The sequence below is a fragment of the Etheostoma spectabile genome, chromosome 8 (assembly GCF_008692095.1).
Source record: "Etheostoma spectabile isolate EspeVRDwgs_2016 chromosome 8, UIUC_Espe_1.0, whole genome shotgun sequence".
In the NCBI taxonomy this organism is placed as follows: Eukaryota; Metazoa; Chordata; class Actinopteri; order Perciformes; family Percidae; genus Etheostoma; species Etheostoma spectabile.
In genome coordinates this window covers 12,200,999-12,225,316 of record NC_045740.1, presented here as the reverse complement: position 1 = coordinate 12,225,316, position 24,318 = coordinate 12,200,999, and the positions used below count along the sequence as shown (strand labels likewise).

The window sequence follows — 24,318 nt, the reverse complement described above, 5'->3', positions numbered from 1 at the left end:
TTCATGTGATTTACATATTGTGTACAGAAAATAGGGTTTATGCAATTCAATTGCTAATCATTATTGTTGTGGTTTGGGGTTTTTGTTTGGGTTTATTTCTTCCCTTTCTCTGGCCTCCTTGTGTTTTTGTGTTAGTTTTCTCCCCAGTCCTGTATTGTTGGTCCCCTCTTGTGTTCCCCTGGGTGTCTGCTTGTTCTGTTTCCTGTTTTATTTTGAAGTCTTTTTTGTCTCGTCTTGCCTCTAGCTTTACTTCCTGTGCCTTCCCGCTCTTATGATTGTTGATTGATTGATGTTTTCCACCTGATTCCCTGCCCTCTCGTCACCTGTCTCTCGTTACCTCGTTACTTTGGGTATTTAAGGTCTGTGCTTCGCTTGTCTTTTGTCAGATTATCTTGTTGCTGCATGCAGCCTGGTTCGTCTGCTTGTTGGAGCCTCGTCCTGCCGCCTGCTCCCCGTCCCTGCTCCCCGTCCCTGCTTCCCGTCCCTGCTCCCCGTCCCTGCTCCCCGTCCCTGCTTCCCGTCCCTGCTCCCCGTCCCTGCTCCCCATCCCTGCTTCCCGTCCCTGCTTCCCGTCCCTGCTCCCCGTCCCTGCTTCCCGTCCCTGCTCCCCGTCCCTGCTTCCCGTCCCTGCTCCCCGTCCCTGCTTCCCGTCCCTACTCCCCGTCCCTGCTCCCCATCCCTGCTTCCCGTCCCTGCTTCCCGTCCCTGCTCCCAGTATCCCCAATAAGTTTCCCTTTCTGTTTCCTTGCCATTGTTCCCGGGACCCCTGTGGATTTAGGACTTGTGGACTTTTTGGATTGTCCCTTGGATGCTTGGTCTGTGTTTTTGCTTGTGGATTGTTTTTTGTTTTTGTACCGTATACCTGCCCCTGCCTCCTCCTCCTCTCTGCATTTGGGTCCTCACCTCATCACCCTGTAACATATTATAGTAAAGCAAATCATGGTTTACCCTCTTCATAAAAGTTCTGTGGGATTGAGAAAATTATGATGGTTACTAGAAGAGGTGAGGTTTTAAGAAACTGGCCCAGAGATCAATGTTTTTTTTTGTAATGTTTTCAAACCCCCAACACCTTAAATGTGACCATTCATTGAGAGGTAGATCTAGAATCCCCCTTTAGATCACTCTAAAGTGAAAAGGCCAACATGGGTATTGGGAGTATTTTGTCCTTCTCGACTTGGAATTTGTGATGTGCTACTTTTCCACATTTATTGGAACAAGCTGATTCTTCGTCAGGCTCCAACTCATCTTCCTCACACCACCATAAAATCTACCATTTACCTTCATTTTACATGCAATACCTGTCACATTGCACTACAAATACAGATATTGCATCGCAAAATATGCAAAATATGTTTTGTACCTTGGCTAAACACTACAATCAGCCCAGTGCAGTCATTTTATCATTCCAGATGGGAAACTTGATTTGCACTCAGGAGTGCAAGATAACAAACCCATGCACGGGGTGGCAGTAGCTCAGTCCGTAGGGAGTTGGGTTGGGAACCGGAGGGTTAGTACGGAGTGTGGATTGGTAGCTGGATTATTACTTTTCACCATTGCAACTTCTTAATTATGGTAATTATGTAAATACTGTATCATAACATTCCTTTAACTATGTAAATGCCGTATATATCCCCACTCCTTATATTTCTTTATTTATATTTCTACTCTGATATTTATACTATTTGTGCAACTGCAACACAGAGTTTCCCTTTGGGGATCAATAAAGTATTTTTGATTCTGATTCTGATTCTGACATCACTGCAATGATCCATTTGTTGTTGCGTGGCGTGCAAGCACCTCTTCTGCCTTTTTCCTCCTGTTAGGTGACAGTGATCACCACTGCACCACCATGTTGCCCTGCTAAATAAATATAAATTATGAATATATTTCATATTCATGACTTATATTTATACATACATATGTTACCCTTCACTGTTCAGAAGGGATAAGGCAGCCTGGGAAGGCCGTTGCAGGTCGGCTGTAGCAGGCTGTGGACATAGTCCCACAGGTTGCAGTTGCAGTGTGCATTGCAGTTGGCGTTCCCTGTGCTTGTCAGTACACCCATGGTGGCAATAACCATAACACCAGTGATTAAGCCAACATGCCAACATGCTTTCAGTGTCCCTTTAGTACAGCGACCCCACCAGCTTCTGGTCTCAGCCTGAGCAGCAGGAGTCCCCAGGATGATCTCATCGTTTTTCTCCTCAGGTGTAGTCCTGCAGGGGTCCTCACCACTCTGTTCCTCAAGTGTAGCCTCGGGGAGGTTCTCATTGCTCTGCTCATCAGGTGAGTCTTTATCCTTCGCTCCAATCCTATATTCTTCTTGGAAATTCTCAACGCCAGCTAGTATCCCATCCTCCTGCTTTGTCTCTAGCTGCTCTTCAAGATCAGAGATTGTTTGTTTAAAATTGCTTATTAGGTTGTTAATTTCCTCTAAATCTTCATTCTTATAAGCAAGGTTGTGGGATTGCTTAGTTATTATCTCATCCTTCATAAAGATGCTTTGCTCAGCATCCTTTACTTGGTACTGAAGAGCTTGCAGATCTTTCTTCAGGTTTTCAATCTTCTCATTTTGTTTTACTGTCAGGGACTCAAGTGGAGCCAACTTCTCGGTGACACTCTCATTCTGCTCCTTCAGAAAGACTTCGTTTTCCTGAGAACCATGCAGTGCTAGTCTCAGTTTGTTTATTTCTGTCAGATATTTATCATTAGTCCGGTTCTGTAGGCTAATTTCCTCATCTTTATCCTTGCAAACATACTGAGCTTCTCTTACTCGACGTTGAAGATCATGCACTTCTTCAGATAGATGTTCAATCTTTACTTGATGTTTCTCTTTCAGAGATTCAAGGAGGGCCACCTCATCACTCAGGCTCTGGTTCTTCTCAGTTAGGATATTCTCTTTTTCCTGCAGATCTTGAATTTCTGCCCACAAATTATTGTCCTCTGCCTGCATTTTGTCTGTGTGAGATTCAAGCCTGGCTAGTTCATCACTAATGGTCTTATTCTGCTTGGTCAGAGAGTTCTCCCTTTCCTCACAATCCTGCACTGTTGCCAATAGGTTTATGATCTTTGTCTGCAGTATCTTATCATTGTGTTCAAGTCTGGCCACCTTCTGTCTTAGCTCATCTTTGTCTTGATGAGCTTGGTTTAAATAAAGCTTACGTTTATTCAGCTCTTCATTCAGGTGGTTAATTTCTGCTTGGCTTGTATCCTGGAGACATTGAAATTGGACCGCACAAGGTTCTAAGATATTTACTGTTTCCGCCAGACGGTTAATCTCTGCTTGATTTATTTGCTCCAGACATTCAAGTTGAGCAACCTTCTGTATGAGTATATCTTTGTCTTCTTGAGCCTCCTTTAAACGCAGCACTTCTTCTCTCAGATGCTCAATCTCCGCTTGATTTGTTTGCTCCAGACATTCAAGTTGGTCCACATACTTGGCAGTCCTATTTTCATTCTTCTCGATCAAACCCAACTTTTCCTCTTTCAGCTTTCTTCTGCATTTTCTCTCCCTAACCTCCCTTATTTCCTTTATCTCCAATTTAGGTATCTCCTTCACCCTATCATCCTCAGTACTATTCTCATTCTTCTCAATCAAACCCAACTTTTCCTCCTCCAGCTTTCTTCTGCATTTTTTCTCCCTGACCTCCCTTATTTCTTTTATCTCCAATTTAGGTATCTCCTTTACCCTGTCATCCTCAGTCCTCACTTTGGGTAATGCCAGCCCCTGAGGCTTCTCAGGCACATACAAGAGATGTGAGTTCTCAATCTCTGGAGAGCACGGAGCAGTGTGGTAAAGATCTTGAAACATCTTGTGACTCTTCTTAACCGCTTTCTTCATTTCTCTTAGATGTCCTCAAAACCCTTTGAATAACAGCTTGTTTCACAGCTGAAATAAATTCTGAGTAAAGGCCTGTAACGTCAGCCCCAATCACAATGTTAGTTTCTAATAACTAAAGGGTAGAAAAATCCTGTATCCCGTACATAAAATTTAACACCTTCACTAACATTAGGTTGGAGACCTAATTTATCTGTTGGGCCACAGACTAAAGAAAATGACAACACCTAAACTAAGTTCATCTGACCAGTGGTGAGATGATGCTGTTCGTAAGGCTAGATTTGGTTAATCAAAGACTAGCTAAGTAACACAGAACAGACCACAATGTTTATCTAGAGCCTATACTTAAGTTACAGTTATGGCTGAAAATGACAACAGAAATAAACTATTGTGCCTAGTTCACGGGTCTGCGAAGTAAATTAACTGCCTACAACTGCTGTCAAGTGATGTTTGTGTAGGAGCGGCGATTCATGACTAGCCTATTTTACTTTGATCTGACGCCTTTGCATAGATATATATAGGCTTACATGTACCTTTATGATGCCTTTGATGGTGATGTCATGACATTCTATGAGTCATAACATTCTGTGCCCATGTGCTTGCCATACAAAGTTTTTTTTTTTTTTTAATCCTCCTTTCTTAGCACACAGATGTTATATATATAATATATATATATATATATAATATATATATATATATATTATAATATATTTGACCCTCAAAAATTCATTCCAGTTTTTTAAAGATTGTTTGACGCTAAATGTGACATAATGTTGCTCTTATTTTCCGCGTTAGCCGCTTTACAAACGGCACCCCATATTCGGCCACCATACAAATGTCATCACAAGAAGAAGCGGCATCTATCCACGGCATGGGTTCATTGCAGAATAGGGGAACACATCCATGCATAGGATCGACGAAGCTGCTGTAACTCTGGTGCGCCGGAAGGAGGCGACAATGTCCATTTCTTTACTCTGTCCTGATTGCACAAGCTACCTCGGTGCATTTTTGTGCGCCCTCTTCTTTTTATTTCTTCATACAGGGAACATAATAGGGGACTTTTACGAAACCCTGTCGCCTTCTCGGCTTCCCCACAACCTGTCCTATTACCATAGCAACGTCCGGGAGTAGTCGACGGCTTGATCCATGCATTGGAGTCCTTGGCCCCAGTGCACCGGCTCCGGCTTCAGCCATGTCGGACAGGAATACAGCGGCTGGCGGCGGTGACACAGCGAGAGGCGAACCGGCAGGTAAATGAATCAATGCTATCGCTAGGTTTCCACCAACATGCACGGGATTGAGATTTAGCGTTACTAGAAAAATAGAAGCGCAGCTGGTGTTTTTTTGGCTCATGTCTCAGCGTTTGACCGTAACTATCCCAAAACTAGGTCAGTAGAGCAAACTCGTCCTCTATCCTGTTTATGTTGCTGTCACTGCACGACATTGTTTGTCATCTCATCAGCGTGCAAAATATATGACCAAGGTTATTCTCGGTTTGTCATTAATTAGCTACGTTAACGTCAACGAGCTAGCTACATCTATAGTGTTGTAGCTAGTATTTGCTAATGTCAACCTAAAGGACTGAACCACGCAAATGTTAGCTTAGCAATGGCAGCGAGGCCTGTTTACCGGGGAAACTGGTTCACATCAATGAGTTTATTAGAGGTGGTTTTACAGCCAATGACACTGTATGTATTTTTTACATTTTGACGTCTTATGCTTGTCAAACTCACATTAATGCGTGGTGCTGTTTAGGCCCAACTAACGTTAGCTAGATAAATAACGCTATATAGCGCGCTCGCCCTAACTGTCTAATGTGTAACGTTAACGTTGAGCTTGGACAAATCAGGCTTGCTGTTCGTTAGCTAGCTGTACCATGTTCTCTTTAGGGACGTCTCTGCATGTCCACAATCTACTCAGCTGCACTTTAATTTGAATAACTTAAATCAATAAGGGAAAGACCAACCTAACTCAAATACTTTCACCTCACAATAAACACGAGTTGTCCGTAACAGTCATAGTGTCAGTAACGTTATAGTGTCCTTAGATTTACCGTATACATAAATTCATGCTGAATGATCATCTTTCAGCTTTTGACGTTACCATGTATTGGCTAGTCCTCAGGGAACACCAGCTACCACGTAGGCTCAAACTGTTATGGGCTGTAGGTTTTCAAGAGAATAATTAAAAATTTTGTTAATTTACAAAAAAAAATCAGGCCATATCAAGATATTAGTCCTGCACAAAAAGCTAAAGTTCTGTGTTTTGCATAGTTAAGACAATGCCTTGTGATTTTTGTAGGCTCAATGGTGTTGTATGGTAAAGTTACATAAAATAGTCACATCAGAACAAACAGGATCATTAACTTTAGTTAAGTCATTGCACATAGTCATTCTTTAAAAATAAAAAAAACAGCCTATTGTGTTTGTATATATCAGGGACTTGGCTGATAAAGCTGGAATCAGTTAATGAGGTACTTGAAGCTCAAGTTCAACAACTACACAATGCTTTATTATAAATAACACACTTCCAACTAGGGCTGCACAATGTGAGGAAAATATGTTTTTGCAATTATTTTAACTGATATTGCGATATTATGCACGATATTGGAGGGAATGGTCGTTTTGGTGATTTGTGCGAGGGTCTGTACCAAAAGAAGATCTTCTCTTTAGTCTGTAGGATATAATTTCTAGGTCCGGGCGTCTCTGCAGCACCACTATACATAATAGAATAGTAAATAATACTAAAATAATAGAATGGGTTGACACATATTTTGCCTTTTAACAAATATTGCTCCCCTGTGCAATTTGGATATTGCACTAGTCCATACTGCGATTTTGATGAAATTGCGATTAATTGTGCAGCCCTACTTCCAACTGAATTTTCAAGTTTGTTTTATAGTTTTAAGTTTCATGGAGACCGCCGAGATACTTGACAAGATGTTAGTGCCAGTGCAATACATGTTTCTGTCAAATGTACAGGCTCCATTATGTCAAATTTTTACCACATTGTAGTGTTTCTAAACAGACATGCTGGTTAGTGTTACTGATTACACCAATTTAAAGCAGTGGTCTTTTCTCAGAGAGATACAAGGTTGGTTCTTCTCAGTAATCTTTTAACAAACTGAAATCCCTGAGTGTCCTTGGTGATGTTTTTCGTGCAAGGGGATATTGTGATGTTATAATCAGCCTTTATTGCATTACATTTCTGCATAGAAAAATCAATTATGATGATTATTACCAAAACATTCAATGGACAAATGGATTTGTGGTATTAGCTCTTGAGGATATTCCATTTGAATAGGCTTTGAACCTAAAAACGTTGCCGCCACTTTTGAAAGCATCTACTGTAGAGAAGTATTTAGGGCACGTCAGAATGCTGTAACCATAAGTAACAAGGACTATCTCTAGTGGCAGATCTACACTGAATTACGCCTCAGGCAAGACCCCCCTTCGAGGCCCCCTCCCCCCCCCCCCCCAAAAAGGAAAGAAAAAGAAAACACAACATTCTGCACAAACAGTAATATTTTACTATTACATAAAGTAAAACATTGCGCACATCCTTAATTTGAAAAACACACAATCCAGTTATGTGTGTGTGTGTGTGTGTGTGTGTGTGTGTGTGTGTGTGTGTGTGTGTGTGTGTGTGTGTGTGTGTGTGTGTGTGTGTGTGTGTGTGTGTGGTGTGTGTGTGGTAAAAAAGAGTAGTATACAAATAAAATGTATGACAAATATTCTAAATAGCACAAATCCTTCATTACACAAATGTGAAAACACATTAAAGCTAATCTAATTATTGCACTAAGAAATTAAAACACAAACTAGAACTAAAACCTGACCTTTCTGGCCTTCCTATTGAGTGATTGATACTGATAACAGCAAGGCCAGTGAGCCATTCTTTGGACATTACTGACCTCAGGTATGACTAAATCAACTTTTGTTTTGAAAAGCTCCCCTCTGACAGGGACTGTCAGAGTAAGAGCCGTCTTACAGTCGACGCATCCAAGCGTGGGCGACAATGTGACGTCAAAATGACGTAGCTGGCGTGCCAGGATTTTTATTTTTCAAATGACGCGCGACAATGCGGAAACAGAAAGCCTGAACTAGCTTGAGGGTAACCAGATGCCAGGACTCTCAGTTTGACTGCAAGTCTTTCTTACTGGGTTAAGATGAGTTATTTTATGGCGAATGAAAGGCTTGATCCAACAAAGTAGGTCATCAAATCAAATCGAAGCATTGACGGCAATGCTGCTGCCAGTTCTGGCATTACCTTTTTCTTTTCCGTAGAAAGCAATGTCGGTAGTTTTTGCTCATTTGCGCCACCTCTGTTTAGGAGAAGATTGCAACTAGTGTCACGACCACCACGCGGGAGAAGAACCAGTTACGGCACTTTCATGACGTCATATTTGCGCACGCCAGCTTGGCTGCGTCTACTTTACAATGCCCTTAAGTGCAATCCTGAAAGCAGTCCAACAGTTGGGGTAGATCTTGATAGATCCTTATCATGCATAAAAGTAATAAGCTCATGGAGGCTACGGTTGCCCTTTTGATGTATACCCTCCTGTTTTTACCTCTTATGAGTTTCTCCTAATGTCAGCAATTGATTTTTAATTAACTACCTAGGGTAGTTCATGACCTAGTTTGATTTGACAGTTTATCGCTGTTGCATAAATAACTTGAATAATGTTATAATTAACATAATAGTTTTACATGTTAAATCAATCAGCCATTTTCTCGTGATGCTGTTACTGTGTGACATTGTAATTAGGGAATACAGTACAGCTCGTGGTGTTATGCACTCCTTCACGTATTGAGAGAATGAGCAATGGAACATGAGAGGATAGAGGGATTATGGGAGTTGGCAGAGGGAGGTCTGTATGGCCTGATGTCCAGTCATCTAGTTGCCCTCACTTTAACCCTGTAATCCAATAGATCTTGACAGGGGGAGCAGGATTAAAAATCAGGTTGTTGCTGATCTGTTAATGGCTCTTTGGGTCATAGGGTCTGTGGAACAGAGTGGAAATAGGAGCCATGGCTATCAACCGCATTAGGTGAGTCTCGTGCAGTTCTCACGAGTTTCTCTCCCACATGTATACTGACATACTTCTGAGGCCTTGACTAAATCATTTAGGGAGCTAAACACTTTACCAGAATAGACAATTTGCGATAGGCCAACTGTAAAGAAGGAGGCAGGAGGCAGTAGAGCTGCACTATCTTAGTCTCTGAACAGCTCTTTCACAGCAGCTTTGGCATGAAGTCCTCATGTTATGCTAATTTTTACGTTCATAATTGTATTTAGAGATTTCACCATAATACATTTATATGGTTTAATTTTCAAAAAACACCTATTTTTGTTGGTCTGCACATTGCTGCAGCTCCTTCTTTCACCCTGTGTGTTAAGCTCTCCGTGTTAACCCCAAAAAGTTTCATCTTTGTTGGGGTCTCTCACGCGTATTAGCTTGATAAGTACAACCAGCCAGTCAGAAGCAGAGAATGACGGCGTGCCACGCTAGCAGCTAGGCGTGCATTAACGTGTGTTACAAAGTGACGCCTGTTCGTCACATAAGTAAAGGCTGGACTACAACAGAGCTGTTTGGAGCAGTTTGTGAACAGTGTTTTCTGTTGGAAATGGTAACTACCGTTGGGTTAGACTTTGGGCTTTTTCACTTTGTAAGCCTATTACATGTGCAAAAAAGATATAGAACACGATAAAGGAAAGGGAAAAAGCACAATATGAGAACTTTTAAATAATCTCTTATAGCACTTGCCCTCATCCATTCAAATAAAGATATCTGTGGGCCTCAAGCAACTACATTGAGGCATTGGCAGCATGCGAGTTTCTGGCTGACTAGTGTGCCATGGAGAGAAAAGTGTACAAGTTTCCATTGCATCAGTTGACTGCAGGTGATTTCACTGATTTACACACCTTCAGAAAAATCACCTGCTGTAGTCTCCATGGCACATGAGAAGATACCCTGGATTATTGAATTGAATTGAAAGCCTTTATTGTCATTGTACCAGTACAATGAAATTTGGAGAGCAACTCTCTAAAAGTGCACACATTAATAACACATACATAAATATACATATACAATACATTAGTGAAAGTCTGATTAGTCTGTAAACAAAGCTAATTGTAAAAAATGATTTATTGATGAATACTAAACATGTGGGTCACAGTCAAATGTAGGGGTGGGAATCACAAGACACCTTCTGATACGATATCATCATAAAACGTATGCCATGATACAATATTATTACGATTTTAAACGTATTGCAATATTCTGCGATATATTGCAATTTATTATTAATAGTTGATAATTTTTCCCAATTTCAAATGACTTGACTTTGTCAACATCTATTTTATCTTAAAAGATACATTTCTCAGTTTGTTCATATCAGTTCAATTTTATTGCTGCAAAATGGGATTGTCAATCAGACAAACTGACTAAGACATATATAATAAAAGATCGATACTTGCCTTCTGTGTATTGATACTATGCTGTATTGATTTTTTTTTTTCGCCCACCCCTGCAACTCTAATTGAGCATTGCCAAGATGTGTTGGACCTAGGTTGATGTAGCCAAAATCTTCTATCATGATATTGATCATTTAATATCTCGACGATACAGCATGTTTTCTGGCACTTCATTAAAAACATAGCCTAGCTTATATGAAATAACCACATTGTAAAGTCTATTTTTGTATATTCCACAATCCATGTTAACAAAACAGCGCTTCTGTGGTTTGCACCAGCTTCAGTCCATTGTTCAGGATCAGAACGTTAAAGCGTTGTCCAAATGATGTAAATATTGCCAGCCGCTATTTTTTGACCTAGCGATATAAAGAAGATAGAAGAATATATACAACGGACATTTTTATTTCGGCTTGGCGATATATATTGTCATAATTCTATATTCTAGTACTAATAAGAATATTGTAATAATGTTTGGGTGGAGTTGTCAGAGAAAGTGCATTCTATCAGATTTATAGCATGAAGTGCAGTAGCGCAACAGAGCGTATCAATGAGTCCTTAGCCCTTACGTGCACTTACAACTCATTATGTCTTGTGTGTTTCAGAAGATGTGCTGGTTGAGGAGAACCAAAGTGGTTCCGTGTCGTTGCCCAGCCTGATGACCCCCTCCTCAGCTCCTTGCATGTCCTTGAGCATGGAGATGCCCCGGAAGCGCAAGGGCAGCTTGGACAACCAGTAAGTAGTGTGATTGCTTTAATTTGGCTTACACAAAATCTCTAAAATCCAGTTACCTAAATTGTTTCTAGCTGCTATTGACAGTCATGAGTTTTTTTCCTAGGGATACAAAATCTTCCTCCATCCCTGACGCAGACGACCAAAACAGGTAGCGTGTGCTGATTAAGGCCGTTTCAGCGATTTAGCATTTGCATATTGTTGCTTGGCATACATATATCCATTGTATGTTGTGGATAAGTTTTGTATAAGCTGCTTTAAAGGGGTGCAAGATATATTGACTCAATATTATTATCGCAATATATCGAAAGTGTCGCAATAAGTATGCAATATTTTGTTCAAACCCTATTGAGCATACCACGTGACGTGTGCATATTTCAACAGAGTAAAAGTGTGAGTCAAGAAATAGAATAGAATAGAGAAAACAAAACGGATCGAATCAGAGAAAGAAAAGTTCTGTGTCCTGTTCTCTTTATTTATTTTTTACTGTCCAACCAGTAAAACATGTCCTGTTCCGTAGACATGGTCGTTTTTTATTTATTCATCTTGTACCAGTCCAATATGACAGTCAGCTGAAATAATCCTTGTGTTGTAAGAAAACTTGTTTAATTTGTAATGAATCTATTTTGATGCGTTTTACCGTAACTTGTAATTTGACATTTTTAAAAATATCAAAATTAATATCGATATCACAATATTCAAAATCGTTATTGCAATATCACATTTTGTCAATATCGCACAACCCTACTGCTGTAATGTTATAATTTCCCACTGCGATTAATAAAGTACTCCATCTGTGTGTCCTTCTACCTTTAAATGTATGTTTTTCTGCTCTACAGGTCAGATGGAGAGGACCAAAGTGTCAAAATGAAATGTTTCAGGTAGGCTAAATTAGACACATTTATAATTAGCATGTCAGTGTTCTTATTATGTTCAAATTTCCAATGTCCTTTTTAAAATTAAAATTATGCTACATTTGACCGATGCAGATGATCTGTAAAGTAAAAGGAGGAAACCCCTCTTTGACTTTCCTAAATTGTTTATTATTTAATGTCTCTGCAGGGAACCGCACAGCCAAATTGAGAAGAGAAGACGGGACAAAATGAACACTCTCATTGACAAACTATCAGCCATGATCCCTACCTGTAACCCCATGTCTCGTAAGCTGGACAAACTCACTGTGCTCAGAATGGCTGTGCAGCACCTCAGATCTCTCAAAGGTAACATGTTAAAAATAATTTACCATGACTTTGACCACTAAGGCATTCAGTTGATTAAGAGAAAGTTCTGGTTTATTGCAACTTAGGTTTTATTTGTTTAAGATTTGGCTGTAATTTGTAACGGCCATGATAACCTTGAACTCCCTAGTACAATGTTATATACAGCAGTTAGAGAGATCTGTTAACAAGAAAACATCCAATTGGGCCAAAAGATTAGCAGTAAGAAAATCAGACAAACTGTTTATTCAGACTATGTGAACCACTTTATTAAGAGGTAAAGTTCAATGTGAGCACAAAAAAAAAATAGGAACAGTAAAACTACGGAAAAAATTTAAGTTAAAAGAGGAAGTATTTTGGTAAAGTGTGACTGAAAGTTTTGGTAATAAGTTTACCATTTTTCCTTCATTTTCTTTAACATATGGTTAACTCAAAGGGTTGTTCAAAACCTCTTCTAATCACAATACTGCACGTGTTACTGTCCCGTCTTGACTTGGTTTTAGCAATTCGATCATGTTCCCAGATCTCAAATGTCAATTTTATGAGTACTACAGTCCCTGACAAAAGTCTTGTCGCTTATCTATTTTGTAGAAACATCTGCTATTAACCTGACTTAATTAATCAATTGGTGTAAGAAATAGCTCATATGAAAAGCTAAAACCCTCCCAAATGATGTTCAATGCACTAAAATAAATTAGTTTCACTAAAAAAAGATTTATTATTTAAACAAGACAGAAAGGTCAAATTTTGGCAAGACAAAAGTTTTGTCGCCTATACAGAAATTGAACAAATTTACTGCAAATACTAAAATATGTCAGCAAATTAAATAGCGGTGCTGTGAGATCCAAATTTAATATCTTGTATGACTTCCGTGAGCTTGAATGACTGCATCCATGCGGTTTGGCAAGGATTCATACAATGTATTGAGGAAGTCATCAGGAATAGCTAGGAAAGCAGTCTTGCATGCCTCCCAGAGTTCATCAATATTCTTTGGTTTGGTCTTCCATGCTTCCTCTTTCATCCTACCCCACATATGCTCAATGATGTTCATGTCTGGTGACTGGGCCGGCCAATCCTGGGGCATCTTGATCTTCTTCTCCTTGAGGAACTTTGAAGTGGAGATGGAATTATGCGATGGAGCACCATCCTGCTGGAGAATTTGGCCTCTTTTATGGTTCTTATATATCTTCTTGGTATTTGAGACTATTGATGTTGCCTTCCACCCTGCAGATCTCTCGCACACCCCCATACTGGATGTTACCCCAGACCATGTTTTTCTGCCACCATACTTAACTGTTTTCTGGGTGAATCTTGGATCCATGCGGGCTCCAGTAGGTCTCCTTCAATATTTGCGGCAACTGGTGTAATTCAACAGAAGATTCAATCCACTTTCTTCCACTTTTCCAGCGTCCATCCTTTTAGCAGGCTATGGGCCTTGGCAAATGCCATACAGTTTTTCAATTGTCTTTTGTTTAGTGCCGGCTTCTGGGCACTGATTCAACCATGGAGGCCGTTTTGAGACAGTATCCGACAAACTGTTCAGGTTGACACAGGGACTTCAGGTGACCACGTCTGGTGGAGCTCTGCTGCAGTGGAAAATGGGCTGGCCTTGGATTTTGGAGCCAACAAACGGTCCTCTCGAGCAGTTGTCTTGCGGGGTCTGCCTGACCTGGGCTTGTCAAAAACATCTCCAGTGTCTTCAAATGTTTTTTTAATCCTCTGTACTTGACGCTGAGACACATTGAAGGTGTGTGCCACATCAGCAGTGGATCTGGTCTTCAGCCTCTTGATAATCAAAACTTTAGTCTCAGGGTGAATCTTAGGCATGTTTGCAGATGTCTAGTTGCAGTTGATGTGAAGATCTAGTGTACTGGGTAGGGCTGCACGATTATGGCCAAAATGATAATCGCGATTATTTTGATCAAAATTTTGATCGCGATTATTCTCACGATTATTTGTTGATTTTAACCAAAACAAATTTTATGTCACATAGGCTATTTATAACTGGAGAGGGAGTGTGATGGACGCTACTCACAGAGAGACGGCTGATCATTATGAACGGGTCCAGCACGGGTCGAACGGCGGATACACACGTCGTGTGTATTAAACGTCTGTATCTTCACTGCGCTGCATTTTTATGAACTATGATATTCTTGCCATGGGTCACATCTCTGGTCCTGGTCCAGGCTTCGGTACAGCAGCTCCGTCTCCCACGCTGTTACTCTACCAACTGAAGTTAGCTGCATTCAAAAACTTCTTCTGTGTTCTTCGCCGTAGCGGCCGCGATAACAGTTACCCGCGGAAACACTGGTACAAATACAGGTTTGCCTCCTCATACTTAACAATATACAGCTGTGTTAATGAAAAATTAAAACTGTAGACATATATCAGAAGTGTGGACCGGCGGCCGCTGTGTGGCGGAGCGCGGAGAGTAAGAGGAGAGAGAGTAGGACGAGAGAGCGTAGAAAGATCCAACACAGGCACGGCTTTACAGACGAAATGTGTCATGTAACGCAAAATTAAACCATATCCATATAAACAGCATTGCAGCGGATGCGAGGACATTAGCACCGGTGCGTCCTAGAAGAGCTAACAGCTAACAGACGCTAACTAGCACCGACTAGCACTGGTCACTGCTGTTGTCTGAAAAACAACAAATGGGACAAAGTGTTGCGTTTACTGGTAAACTGGTAAACCTTGAGACTGACGTATTACCGACTGCTATCTGTTGAGTTTTCCTCACGCTACTCTGTCCTCTGGGACTGTCTACATCTAGAAACTTAGCTGCACGGGGTGCAGTGAACTACTCTGACTGGCTCATGAGCAGACGGCTTTACGGAGCGGGAGATGGGCTTTGCAAAAAACCCGGAGCGTTCTATGAAATGACGCTTTATAAAAAATAATCGCTCGATCACGCAAATTTGATCGTGGGAAGTCCAAATCGTGATCGCGATTAAAATTCGATTAATTGTGCAGCCCTAGTACTGGGGTTGTTTTTATACACACCTGAGACCTAATTGATCCATTATTAGTCCCAGGTGAAGCTCATATGACAAGGCGACAACACTTATGTCTTTGCAAACATTGACTCAATGGGCTTTACCAAGCTGTGAATATTAGAATACTTTTTGACAGTTTCTTTTTGCACTGAAACATTATTACAAAAGCTGTTGGAATTAAAATGAGCCATTTCTTGTAAATAAATCTTGATTAGAAATATATATTTCAGCGGCACTTCAGGTCAATTTGTACACAAGCGACAAGACTTTTGTCAGGGACTGTATGTTGTTGATGGAGTTGATGTAGTGGATGGCCTAAACTCACTTAAAATAATTCTATATATAATTACATCCAGGTTGTAATAAACTGGAAGTGTTCTTCAAACCCTAATGTTAAAATGTTAAAATAAATAGTCTCAAATTGGACTGGCTGTGTAACATTTTTGTCTGTTTTCAGGTTCAGCAAGTTCTTTTTCTGAAGCCAACTACAAACCGTCATTCCTACCCGACGAGGAGCTCAAACACCTTGTCCTCAAGGTAAAACCAACCCTTGACAAAGGCAACAGAAATTGCAATGAAATACATTTGTCATCATTTGAGGATGTTTAAAACTTTTCATTTAAAAGCTACCATTAGGCTATAATGTTAAGCTAGTGACGTAATGCCTCTGCTATACTATGGGTTCTGTTTATATGAAACTACATACAAAAAACACCAAATTATCAAGAGAGATCATCAAAATTCTTACACATGCATTTATTTTCAGATGTAATCACTGTGTATATTGTAGTTGATGCACTGAATTTCCATGAAAATAATTGAAATGCTACTGTTTAGTTTAAAAACTATAAATAAATAAAAACTTGACTTAATGGACTCTTTTGTCTTGACCTTGTTATCAAATTGAATCCCCGTATTTCCCCCCATGTTTTTGTGTCGTGCAGGCTGCAGATGGGTTCCTGTTTGTAGTGGGCTGTGATCGTGGGAAAATAGTTTTTGTCTCAGAGTCCGTCACGAAGATATTAAATTATAGTCGGGTAACGCTTTTACATTTGTGTTACTGTGTCAGCAGAATCTTTGTTTATGTGAAACCCTGAACACACCAGATGGATTGAATTGGATTGCGTTGTCTTGGCACCAACGCATGTGTGAGACCATATTTTGCGCACAGATACCACAGAAACGGTTAAAATAAATACAAAATGGTTGTTTATATTTGCATTATGACATGAGTATGTCTTTACTTTATTTCATGTAAATTAAATATATTGGTCAAAAAATGAAGTGGATTTTAGTTTTTAGATGATTTTGCAGATTCAATTCGAGAATTTGTTATTATTCTGGTTCAGTGAGATCCTAAAGCTGCCTACACATGATCCACGGTAAAACCGATCTGCACTGGCTGTCCTATGGTCTGCACTGGCTGTCCTATGTCCTATGGGAAGAACGGTGCTGCCCAAGATGGCGGAGCGTTACCCTTGACGTCCTGTGGAATTGCTGCCGAGCACTGCGCTTAAAGTTCAAATTATTTAAACTTTGACCTTGTGGCTGCTGATCTTTTCAAGGCGCAACCAATTCCAGACCATATACTGTACCCGTGCTTTGCCTCTGCACCCTAACTCGCGGTTTTACCGCATGATCATGTGTAGGCTTAATAGATTTTTGGTTTAAAAAAGTGTAATGTAAATGTACTGGAGGTAAAAGGCATTCTTAAGCTGTCCTTCGACAAAGCTCTGATTGTTCTGTTGCTTGTTTTTACTTAAATCTGATTCGGCTCCATCTCTGCTCCACACAGCGTCTGGTGTGCTCCGGGGTCAACAGTCCAATGTACTTTGTTCAATAGATGCAGAATGGTTTTGACATTTATTTTTATTAGCATGGGCACTGTGTTTATGTCAGTTTGATATGCTGTATGTTCTTCCTACAGGCAGAGCTGATTGGACAGAGCCTGTTTGATTACATACACCCAAAGGACATGGGAAAAGTGAAGGAACAGCTGTCCGCTTCTGAATTATACCCTCGTGAACGGCTAATAGATGCTAAAAGTAAAGCAGTTATTTGTGTGTGTGAGTGTGTGATTGAGTGAAAGACAGCTCATTTTAACACTCCTGTCATGTCTCCAGCTGGTCTGCAGGTCCAGGCTGACCTCCCAGTCGGTGCAGCCCGACTGTGTTCGGGCGCACGCCGCACATTCTTCTGCCGAATGAAGTACAACAAAATTTCTATCAAGGTGGAGGAGAAGGAATTCCAAGCCAGCACCTCCAAAAAGAAAGGTGGGAAAATTAACCCATGAATTATCCAACTCATCACTTATGTACATTCAGGGTTTGAATTTATTTGGTTTCATACATAACAGCTAATAGCATATTTATCAGGTAAGCTTCTATTCACGTAAAGTATTGTTGGAAAGCTGAGGTTTTCAAAGTGAGGGAAAGTCCATAACTCAAACCTTTCCACAATATGTATTGTCTACAGTGTATAAGCAACCACAAATCCACTTAGAAATCATAGAAAAAGATTCTCTTTATGAGTCCAGATCTTGCTTAAGAATCTTCATATTTTTTTAAATGTTTTGCTTTTGTAGCAAAGTGACTCAGTGAAAGTTGTCTGTACATCTATTTCAGCATACAATGAATGGGGCCAATGGGGGATCAATTTGTTGCATGCAGTAACTCCCTGAATCCATTGCAACACTCTGGGCTTTTTCCTCCACCCCCTGACCCAATTCACCACCAGATAGTGATTGTATCTGCATGTGCCTACAGAGTCTCAGAAGTACTGCACGGTCCACTGTACAGGCTACATGCGCAGCTGGCCTAACAGTCATTCGGAAGTGGATGGGGATGGGGAGCCAGACAAGCAGGACAGCTCCTACTACAGCTGCCTGGTGGCGGTGGGACGCATCCACCCCCACTCATCTCCCCAGGTTAATGGAGAGGTCCGAGTTAAACCCATAGAGTTCATCACACGCTATGCCATGGATGGAAAATTCACCTTTGTCGATCAAAGGTAGAGTTGAATTTTAATAAGGGGGTGGTAGAGGGTTGTGGTTTCTTGGTGCATGACATTTGTTCGTATAATGTACAATCCTTGATAAAATTTCAAATATCTTCCATTGACATTTCTAACATCTGTGATACTTGTCAACAGTAAATATGTCATATTGTATACAGTATTCTAAATAATACAGTAGTTTAAAAGAAATTCATACTAACATGATTTCTTCCCCCCCCCCCCCCCCCCCCCCCCCAGAGCGACAACAATTCTTGGTTATCTTCCCCAAGAATTGCTTGGGACATCATGCTATGAGTACTTCCATCAAGACGACTTACCACATTTAGCTGACAGACATCGAAAAGGTAAATGACATTTTTCAGTGACCTCACACTGTTTGTTCGAATTGTCTTGGGTTCTTTATTATGTACGTCTATTTAGATGACATTTTAATTACTGTTAGTGTTGAAGCGCAGGTTAATCGCCTTCTGAATTTCTGCACATCTGCATTTCCACTGTTTAGACCTCTAACTTTTTTCTTCTCACTGTTTTTCTTCTACAGTGCTGCGGAGTAAAGACAAAATAGAGACAGACTGCTATAAGTTTAAAACAAAATTTGGTTCCTTTGTCACTCTGCAAAGTCAGTGGTTTAGTTTTGTCAATCCCTGGACCAAAGAAGTAGAATACATAGTGTCAACTAACACAGTTATATCGTGAGTATATGCTTTACTCTCAGTGCATTAACTAGATACTTTTGTACCTGAGGTAGACACGCAGTATATTAATCTAAGCTTCACCTGTTTTCTCATCCCATGACAAGGTATTATCCTAGTCGAACCAGTCGGTCGGAACTGTCGAGCAATTCCAAGAATTCAGAAGGTAAATTAGTCTGAGATGTGTAGCGAAAGCACACTTTAAAGCACGTCTGTACCTTTCACTCATAACTTTTTTTGATTGACTTTGTTAGAAGATGGCAACAAGTCCCATCAAGTTATACCAGGCATCTCCACCACACCTGGAGCTATGATTTACGCTGGAAGCATAGGGACCCAGATCGCCAATGAACTGTTGGATTTCAACAGGTATGGCCTCACAACAGAGAAAGTCCTCTTTACTTTTTGTAGGCGGGACAAAGATAACTGATAGACAATTAGCCTGGAACTCCAGACCCAAATCCGAAAGATAAGGAGTCTGGCATCGAGTAATGAAAGTCGCCCATCTTGAAGGGCGGCACCAAGTGTGCACGGGGTAACGTATCCACCACATATGCTTAGCTACCAGCGGGGTTAACTGGTAGATAAAACTGTCGTCATCTGTTTAGCTTGATGTGATTGGTGCAATTTTGCTACGAGGGTATAGTTGATGAGCAGCATTACTAGATGCCAGAGTAACTTGCTGAGCAAAAAATCTAAATCCAAAAGAACTCTGGATTTCCATGGTAATAGACCATAATAAAGAGCAATTCATTAATTATATTTTAATTTTCTTTTAGCTATGATTGCTTTGCTTATCTTGAAGAACTGTGTTGTTTTAGGATGAACTCCTCATCTTCCAGTGGCAGCATCAGCCCGTTCAGTCTACCGCAGGACAAGTGTCCACAAACTCCCAATCAAATCAGCAATAATGTAAGTCGGTGTACCTGTATGTCTTTACTGCCTCGTCCCTGCATTAGAAAAGTATGCAGTCAAAACAACCAAAGAGCTCATAGAACGATGGACAATCGTCATGGAAATAAAAACACTGAATTTGTCAAAAGAAGCCATTGTAGCCTACAATTGAAAAAATACATACAGACAGAGAATTGTATTTAAAGTTCTAAACCCTATAGAACCATTTGTATCATATTTGCTACGCAAGTTTCTTAAAACCTCTATTTTATCAACATGATCAATAATTTCCTAAAACACCTGTATATGATCTGAAACGTGTATTCTGCCCTCTAGTGGATTAGCATTCCACTGCAAGCAGTGTAAGGACTTTTTTTTTTTTTCAAAATGGCTGCTGTCATTAAATCCTCCACACACTTTTGGGCAGGAAATCTATGCTAATTTTCATGAAGTTACGTTAAGAATAAAACTTATATTATTACTCATGTTAAGTAAATATCCTCTTTATTAAAAAAAAAGTATAATTACTTAACAATTCATTATTTATATTAGTTAAATTGTGTTAAAAATGTGTGTATCAAATTTGCAGGTTTTTAAGGTGCTTTATCCCTGAACTGTCATTTCACATTTTTGTAATGTAATCTACATCTTGGCTACCACAATACTAACACACAATATTTTGAATAGTCAACTAATGTAAATAATGACCAAATAATGATAATAACCAAATGCATTTTGGTTCTTTTCACAATAACAATTGCCCATGAGTATCTAATACATATCTCAGTTTCTAAATATTAGAATTTTCTGGCTTTTTTTTTATGTGTCAAGCTTTACAGAGTTAAAAAATATAGAAAAATAAAAACGTCATGCAGTTATTCCCTTCACTATTTGGATTCACTGTGCACTTTATCACCTGTTCTGAATTGAATATAAATGAAATATCCCTAGGTTTTGTAATTTAGTTTGGGGTCGTCACTTTACTCAATAATAGAAAGGGGGTCCCGTAACAAAAAAGGTTGGGAACCACCGCATTAATAAACCATATACTGTGTGCTTACAGGTATGTAGTGTCCATGGAGATGTAGGCCTACACTAGAGTATCATTTCTACAGTGCTACTTGGTGGAAATCCTCACATGAAGTTCATTCTAATGACACCTAAACTGTTTTCAATTAAATTAGATTTTTGTCTCAATATTTGGCCAAATGCAGTAAGAGTACCTGTCCCTACCTGAATAATGTGTGAGATGTAGCCGCAAAATGATGTTTATGTTTGCAGTAGACAAATTGGGTATTGAGTAATTTCCTTAACATGCCAATTCAGCAATAAAACCATAAACCTCTCCTCCGATGTAGACTTAATTGTTCATTAACCGATCTGATAACTGGGACTACCTTCTATGTAGTTTAAAAAAAACAAAAAAAAACGTGCAAGATGTTTGCAAATCTAAAAGAGAAACATGTTACTGGGAAGTTGTGGTGAATTTCCTCTGAAGGTTGAAAGGCATAATTTAAGCTGTGTAAATTTGTTTTTTTTTGACTAAACTTCTGCCATGTTGCTGTACTATAATTTGCTCCTCCTTTGGTTTCTAGGTGCCAAATGGAGGGGCTACAGACATGGAGATTCCAGGAAAGTCAAGCTCAGAGGATGAGCCCCAAGGAGCTGCATTCTCAGGAGGAGAATCCCTCATGGGTACTTTTTCTGATCCTGTTAATAAGCTTATTTATTTATAAATTGTATATTAGATTAGATTCAACTTTAAGTACAGAGCAACAAAATGAAGTTAGTGTCTAACCAGAAGTACTTAAGCAGTGATTAAATAAATATTATATAAATAACATGTGCTGCAGTATGAATAAATAACATATGATACAGTATATACAGAGTGCAAAGTATGAATGACATATAAGTATATAGATACAGTATGAGTGTATCTATGTGAGTGTCTATTACTGCAGGTATGTCTATGGTAATACAGAATAAGTAACTACAGTATGTACAGTAGGGCAAGTTGGGAGTGTTGGAAGGCTTTTACATAAATATGACAACCATATTTAATCCTGTCCATCTTATAACTCCAATATCTCTTTTCTCTTTTTCCTACACTCATCTCACCTCAGTGGAGAATTCCCAGCTGGATTTGGACAGCATGGTTGGACCGGGCCTTAGCAGTCTTAGCAATGACGAAGCAGCCATGGCAGTGATCATGAGCCTCCTGGAGACGGACACAAACTTGGGCGAAGCTGTGGACTTTGAAGAGATGCACTGGTCTTCATAGAATCTGCTCTAATGGTGTGATGTTGTTGCACACTGAAAAACACTCAGCCATTATTTTTGTGTTGACAACTGCTTAAATGCTTACTCTTAGTTAAGAAAGCATTCCTTTTCGTTACAGGACCTTTTTTATTTATTAGAAACCTTTTCCCACATAAGCTGTGTGGTCTTCTTGTGGCTGCTCTTACAGGGAGTGGGATCAAAGACTATAAGGGACACCTGCTTTCCTTCTTCAGGAGGAGGATGTGCCTCTAAAGCCTTACAGCGGCCTGTCTGCCCTGAAACGCTGTTCCTCACTGCTCTCCTTACTCATCTACTTACTCATCATCTGTTTAGCTGAAGAGAACTCACAAGGTGACTTGTGTCACAATGGTAATGGATTTTTTCCTTCACCTACATTTGAACGAAGGGTGGGAGTGACAATGCAAAAGAAATTTGCACTGAATTTGATCTTTTAATTAGGTACTGTATGTTTTAATTATGCTGGGGATGACACCTTAACAACCTGGCCATTCTCTCTAACTCCTCAGGATCCAAGCTGTAGGTACCCAGTGTACCACAGCAGACCACACTTCCATAACCTCTAACTTTGAGAGTCACCTTATGGTGTGCCTCTCAGAGATTTTCTCTTGTCGGTATCTGAACATTTTTCACGGAAACAGTCCAACAGTTCCTCTCTCGTACATTGACTTGAACATGATATCTATGTGTGGATTTGGTATGGTTGCAAACACCATGTCTTCAAGCCATATCTGTCTTAAAGGGATAGTTCGCCTAGGAAGAATATTTTTGTTTTTTAGTATATACTTCTATGGACATTTAGTACAAAAATATTGGCTGCCCTGAAATTTAATGTGCCCTGGCTCTAATCATTTAACATTCCTTGGCAGTAATGGTCCACCTACATTTGTTGGAGAGCAGCCAGTTTTTGATGGTTGACCATTTGTGAACTGCTTTGGATTTATGAGCATGACGGTACTACCTCATGCTAAGTGAAACGCCATTTTAGAGGTGCTGAAATTAAGTTTTGGTAGCAGCGGCTGGGCAGCATACCCTTTATAATTCTGTGACATTGTATGTTTGACATTGATCTGAGTTTGATGGTAGAAGTGATATCCCAGGTCGTGATGGAAACAGAGCCAGTGCCATTTAAATAGTACAACACAGTTGTTAGTATCCAGCTGTATTTTGTCCTACACTTTAAGGCTTTACATGCTTCCCTACATACTGTACATTGATACAGAGTTTTGTTCTCCTGCATGTTCTTACAGTTATAGTCAGCTGTATAATCTCGCAAGTAAGCCATAGCTTAAGCTGTTTTTTTTCATGTACTATTATGCACTGGCAGTCTTTCAAGAGACATGTTTTATGTGCTTGTCAGAGGCACACGTCATCATGCATACCATATTTAAGTTATTATGCTATGCAGAGCTATCATTCCATAAATTCTAAGTTTGAAGGTATATTCATTTCTCCCTCCATGTAATCTGTTACTCATGCATGACTCAAAAACCCCAGAAGGTACACAACTATACTGCATACCTTTTTATATCTTTATATATTTAGTGAAAACTTGAATGATCCCTTTTTTTTTTTTTTTTTTTAAATTTACATCATGTAGCGTTTTGTTTTTGCCCATGTTTCCCGTTGCATACCGAACAGAACATTTATAGCCATCATGTGAGGATCTCTATGTTGGTGTGGCAGTCAGATGGCCTTATGGGTTGATGTAAGGTAAAAACTTACCCAAGTATGTTCAATTATTGTCACACAGTGATGTTTGAAAGGCGGTAGAAGTCTAGATGATGCCCAATAATACAGACCTATGTTTTTACACAAAGGTTCAGTTTAAAAAATGTATTCTATTGGCTTGTTTAAAAAATGTAAGCTTTAGTACACTTCCCCGCTTGTGGAAAAAAAAATTAGAACACACTGAAGTTAAGCTGAATTATCCTTATTATTTGGCACATAGATTTTTTGATTTCTGTGTTACATTTATCACATTTCTTTTACATGAATAATTTAGAGTTTTGTGAATTGCTGGAGGCTCACGTGGAAGTTGGCACAGTGTGTTTTAACTTGATCCTAAATTCCTGTTAAGTGTTTGGACTGCGTATCTGTATCTTACCTCCTTTCATCAGTACCTCAACCAATCAGTCAAATATACAATATGGAACTAA

The 24,318-nt window shown here is 39.8% G+C and overlaps 2 protein-coding genes across 8 annotated transcripts; one reads left to right on the top strand and one right to left on the bottom strand.

Moving 5' to 3' along the window:
- Positions 1–697: 697 nt before the first annotated feature.
- Positions 698–12,307, bottom strand: LOC116693697 (ERC protein 2). The gene is made up of 2 exons (XM_032522852.1): positions 12,303–12,307; positions 698–3,369 (listed from the first exon to the last, which is right to left on the bottom strand). Coding segments are annotated over exons 1-2 (1,434 nt in total). The 5' UTR covers positions 12,304–12,307; the 3' UTR covers positions 698–1,936.
- On the top strand, positions 4,781–24,318 carry bmal2 (basic helix-loop-helix ARNT like 2). Of its 7 annotated transcripts, none has more exons than XM_032522840.1 (17): positions 4,781–5,088; positions 10,921–11,047; positions 11,151–11,195; positions 11,884–11,925; positions 12,107–12,264; positions 15,718–15,797; positions 16,205–16,297; positions 17,188–17,305; positions 17,384–17,533; positions 18,026–18,269; positions 18,513–18,619; positions 18,817–18,967; positions 19,075–19,133; positions 19,222–19,336; positions 19,789–19,879; positions 21,457–21,556; positions 21,985–24,318. In XM_032522840.1, the coding sequence occupies exons 1-17, from the start codon at positions 5,031–5,033 to the stop codon at positions 22,140–22,142; spliced, it is 1,896 nt and encodes a 631-aa protein (XP_032378731.1). In that variant the 5' UTR covers positions 4,781–5,030; the 3' UTR covers positions 22,143–24,318. The 7 variants fall into 7 exon arrangements, with proteins under 7 accessions (XP_032378731.1, XP_032378730.1, XP_032378729.1 ...); XM_032522839.1 differs by having other exon boundaries at positions 10,918–11,047; positions 19,225–19,336; XM_032522838.1 differs by having other exon boundaries at positions 10,918–11,047.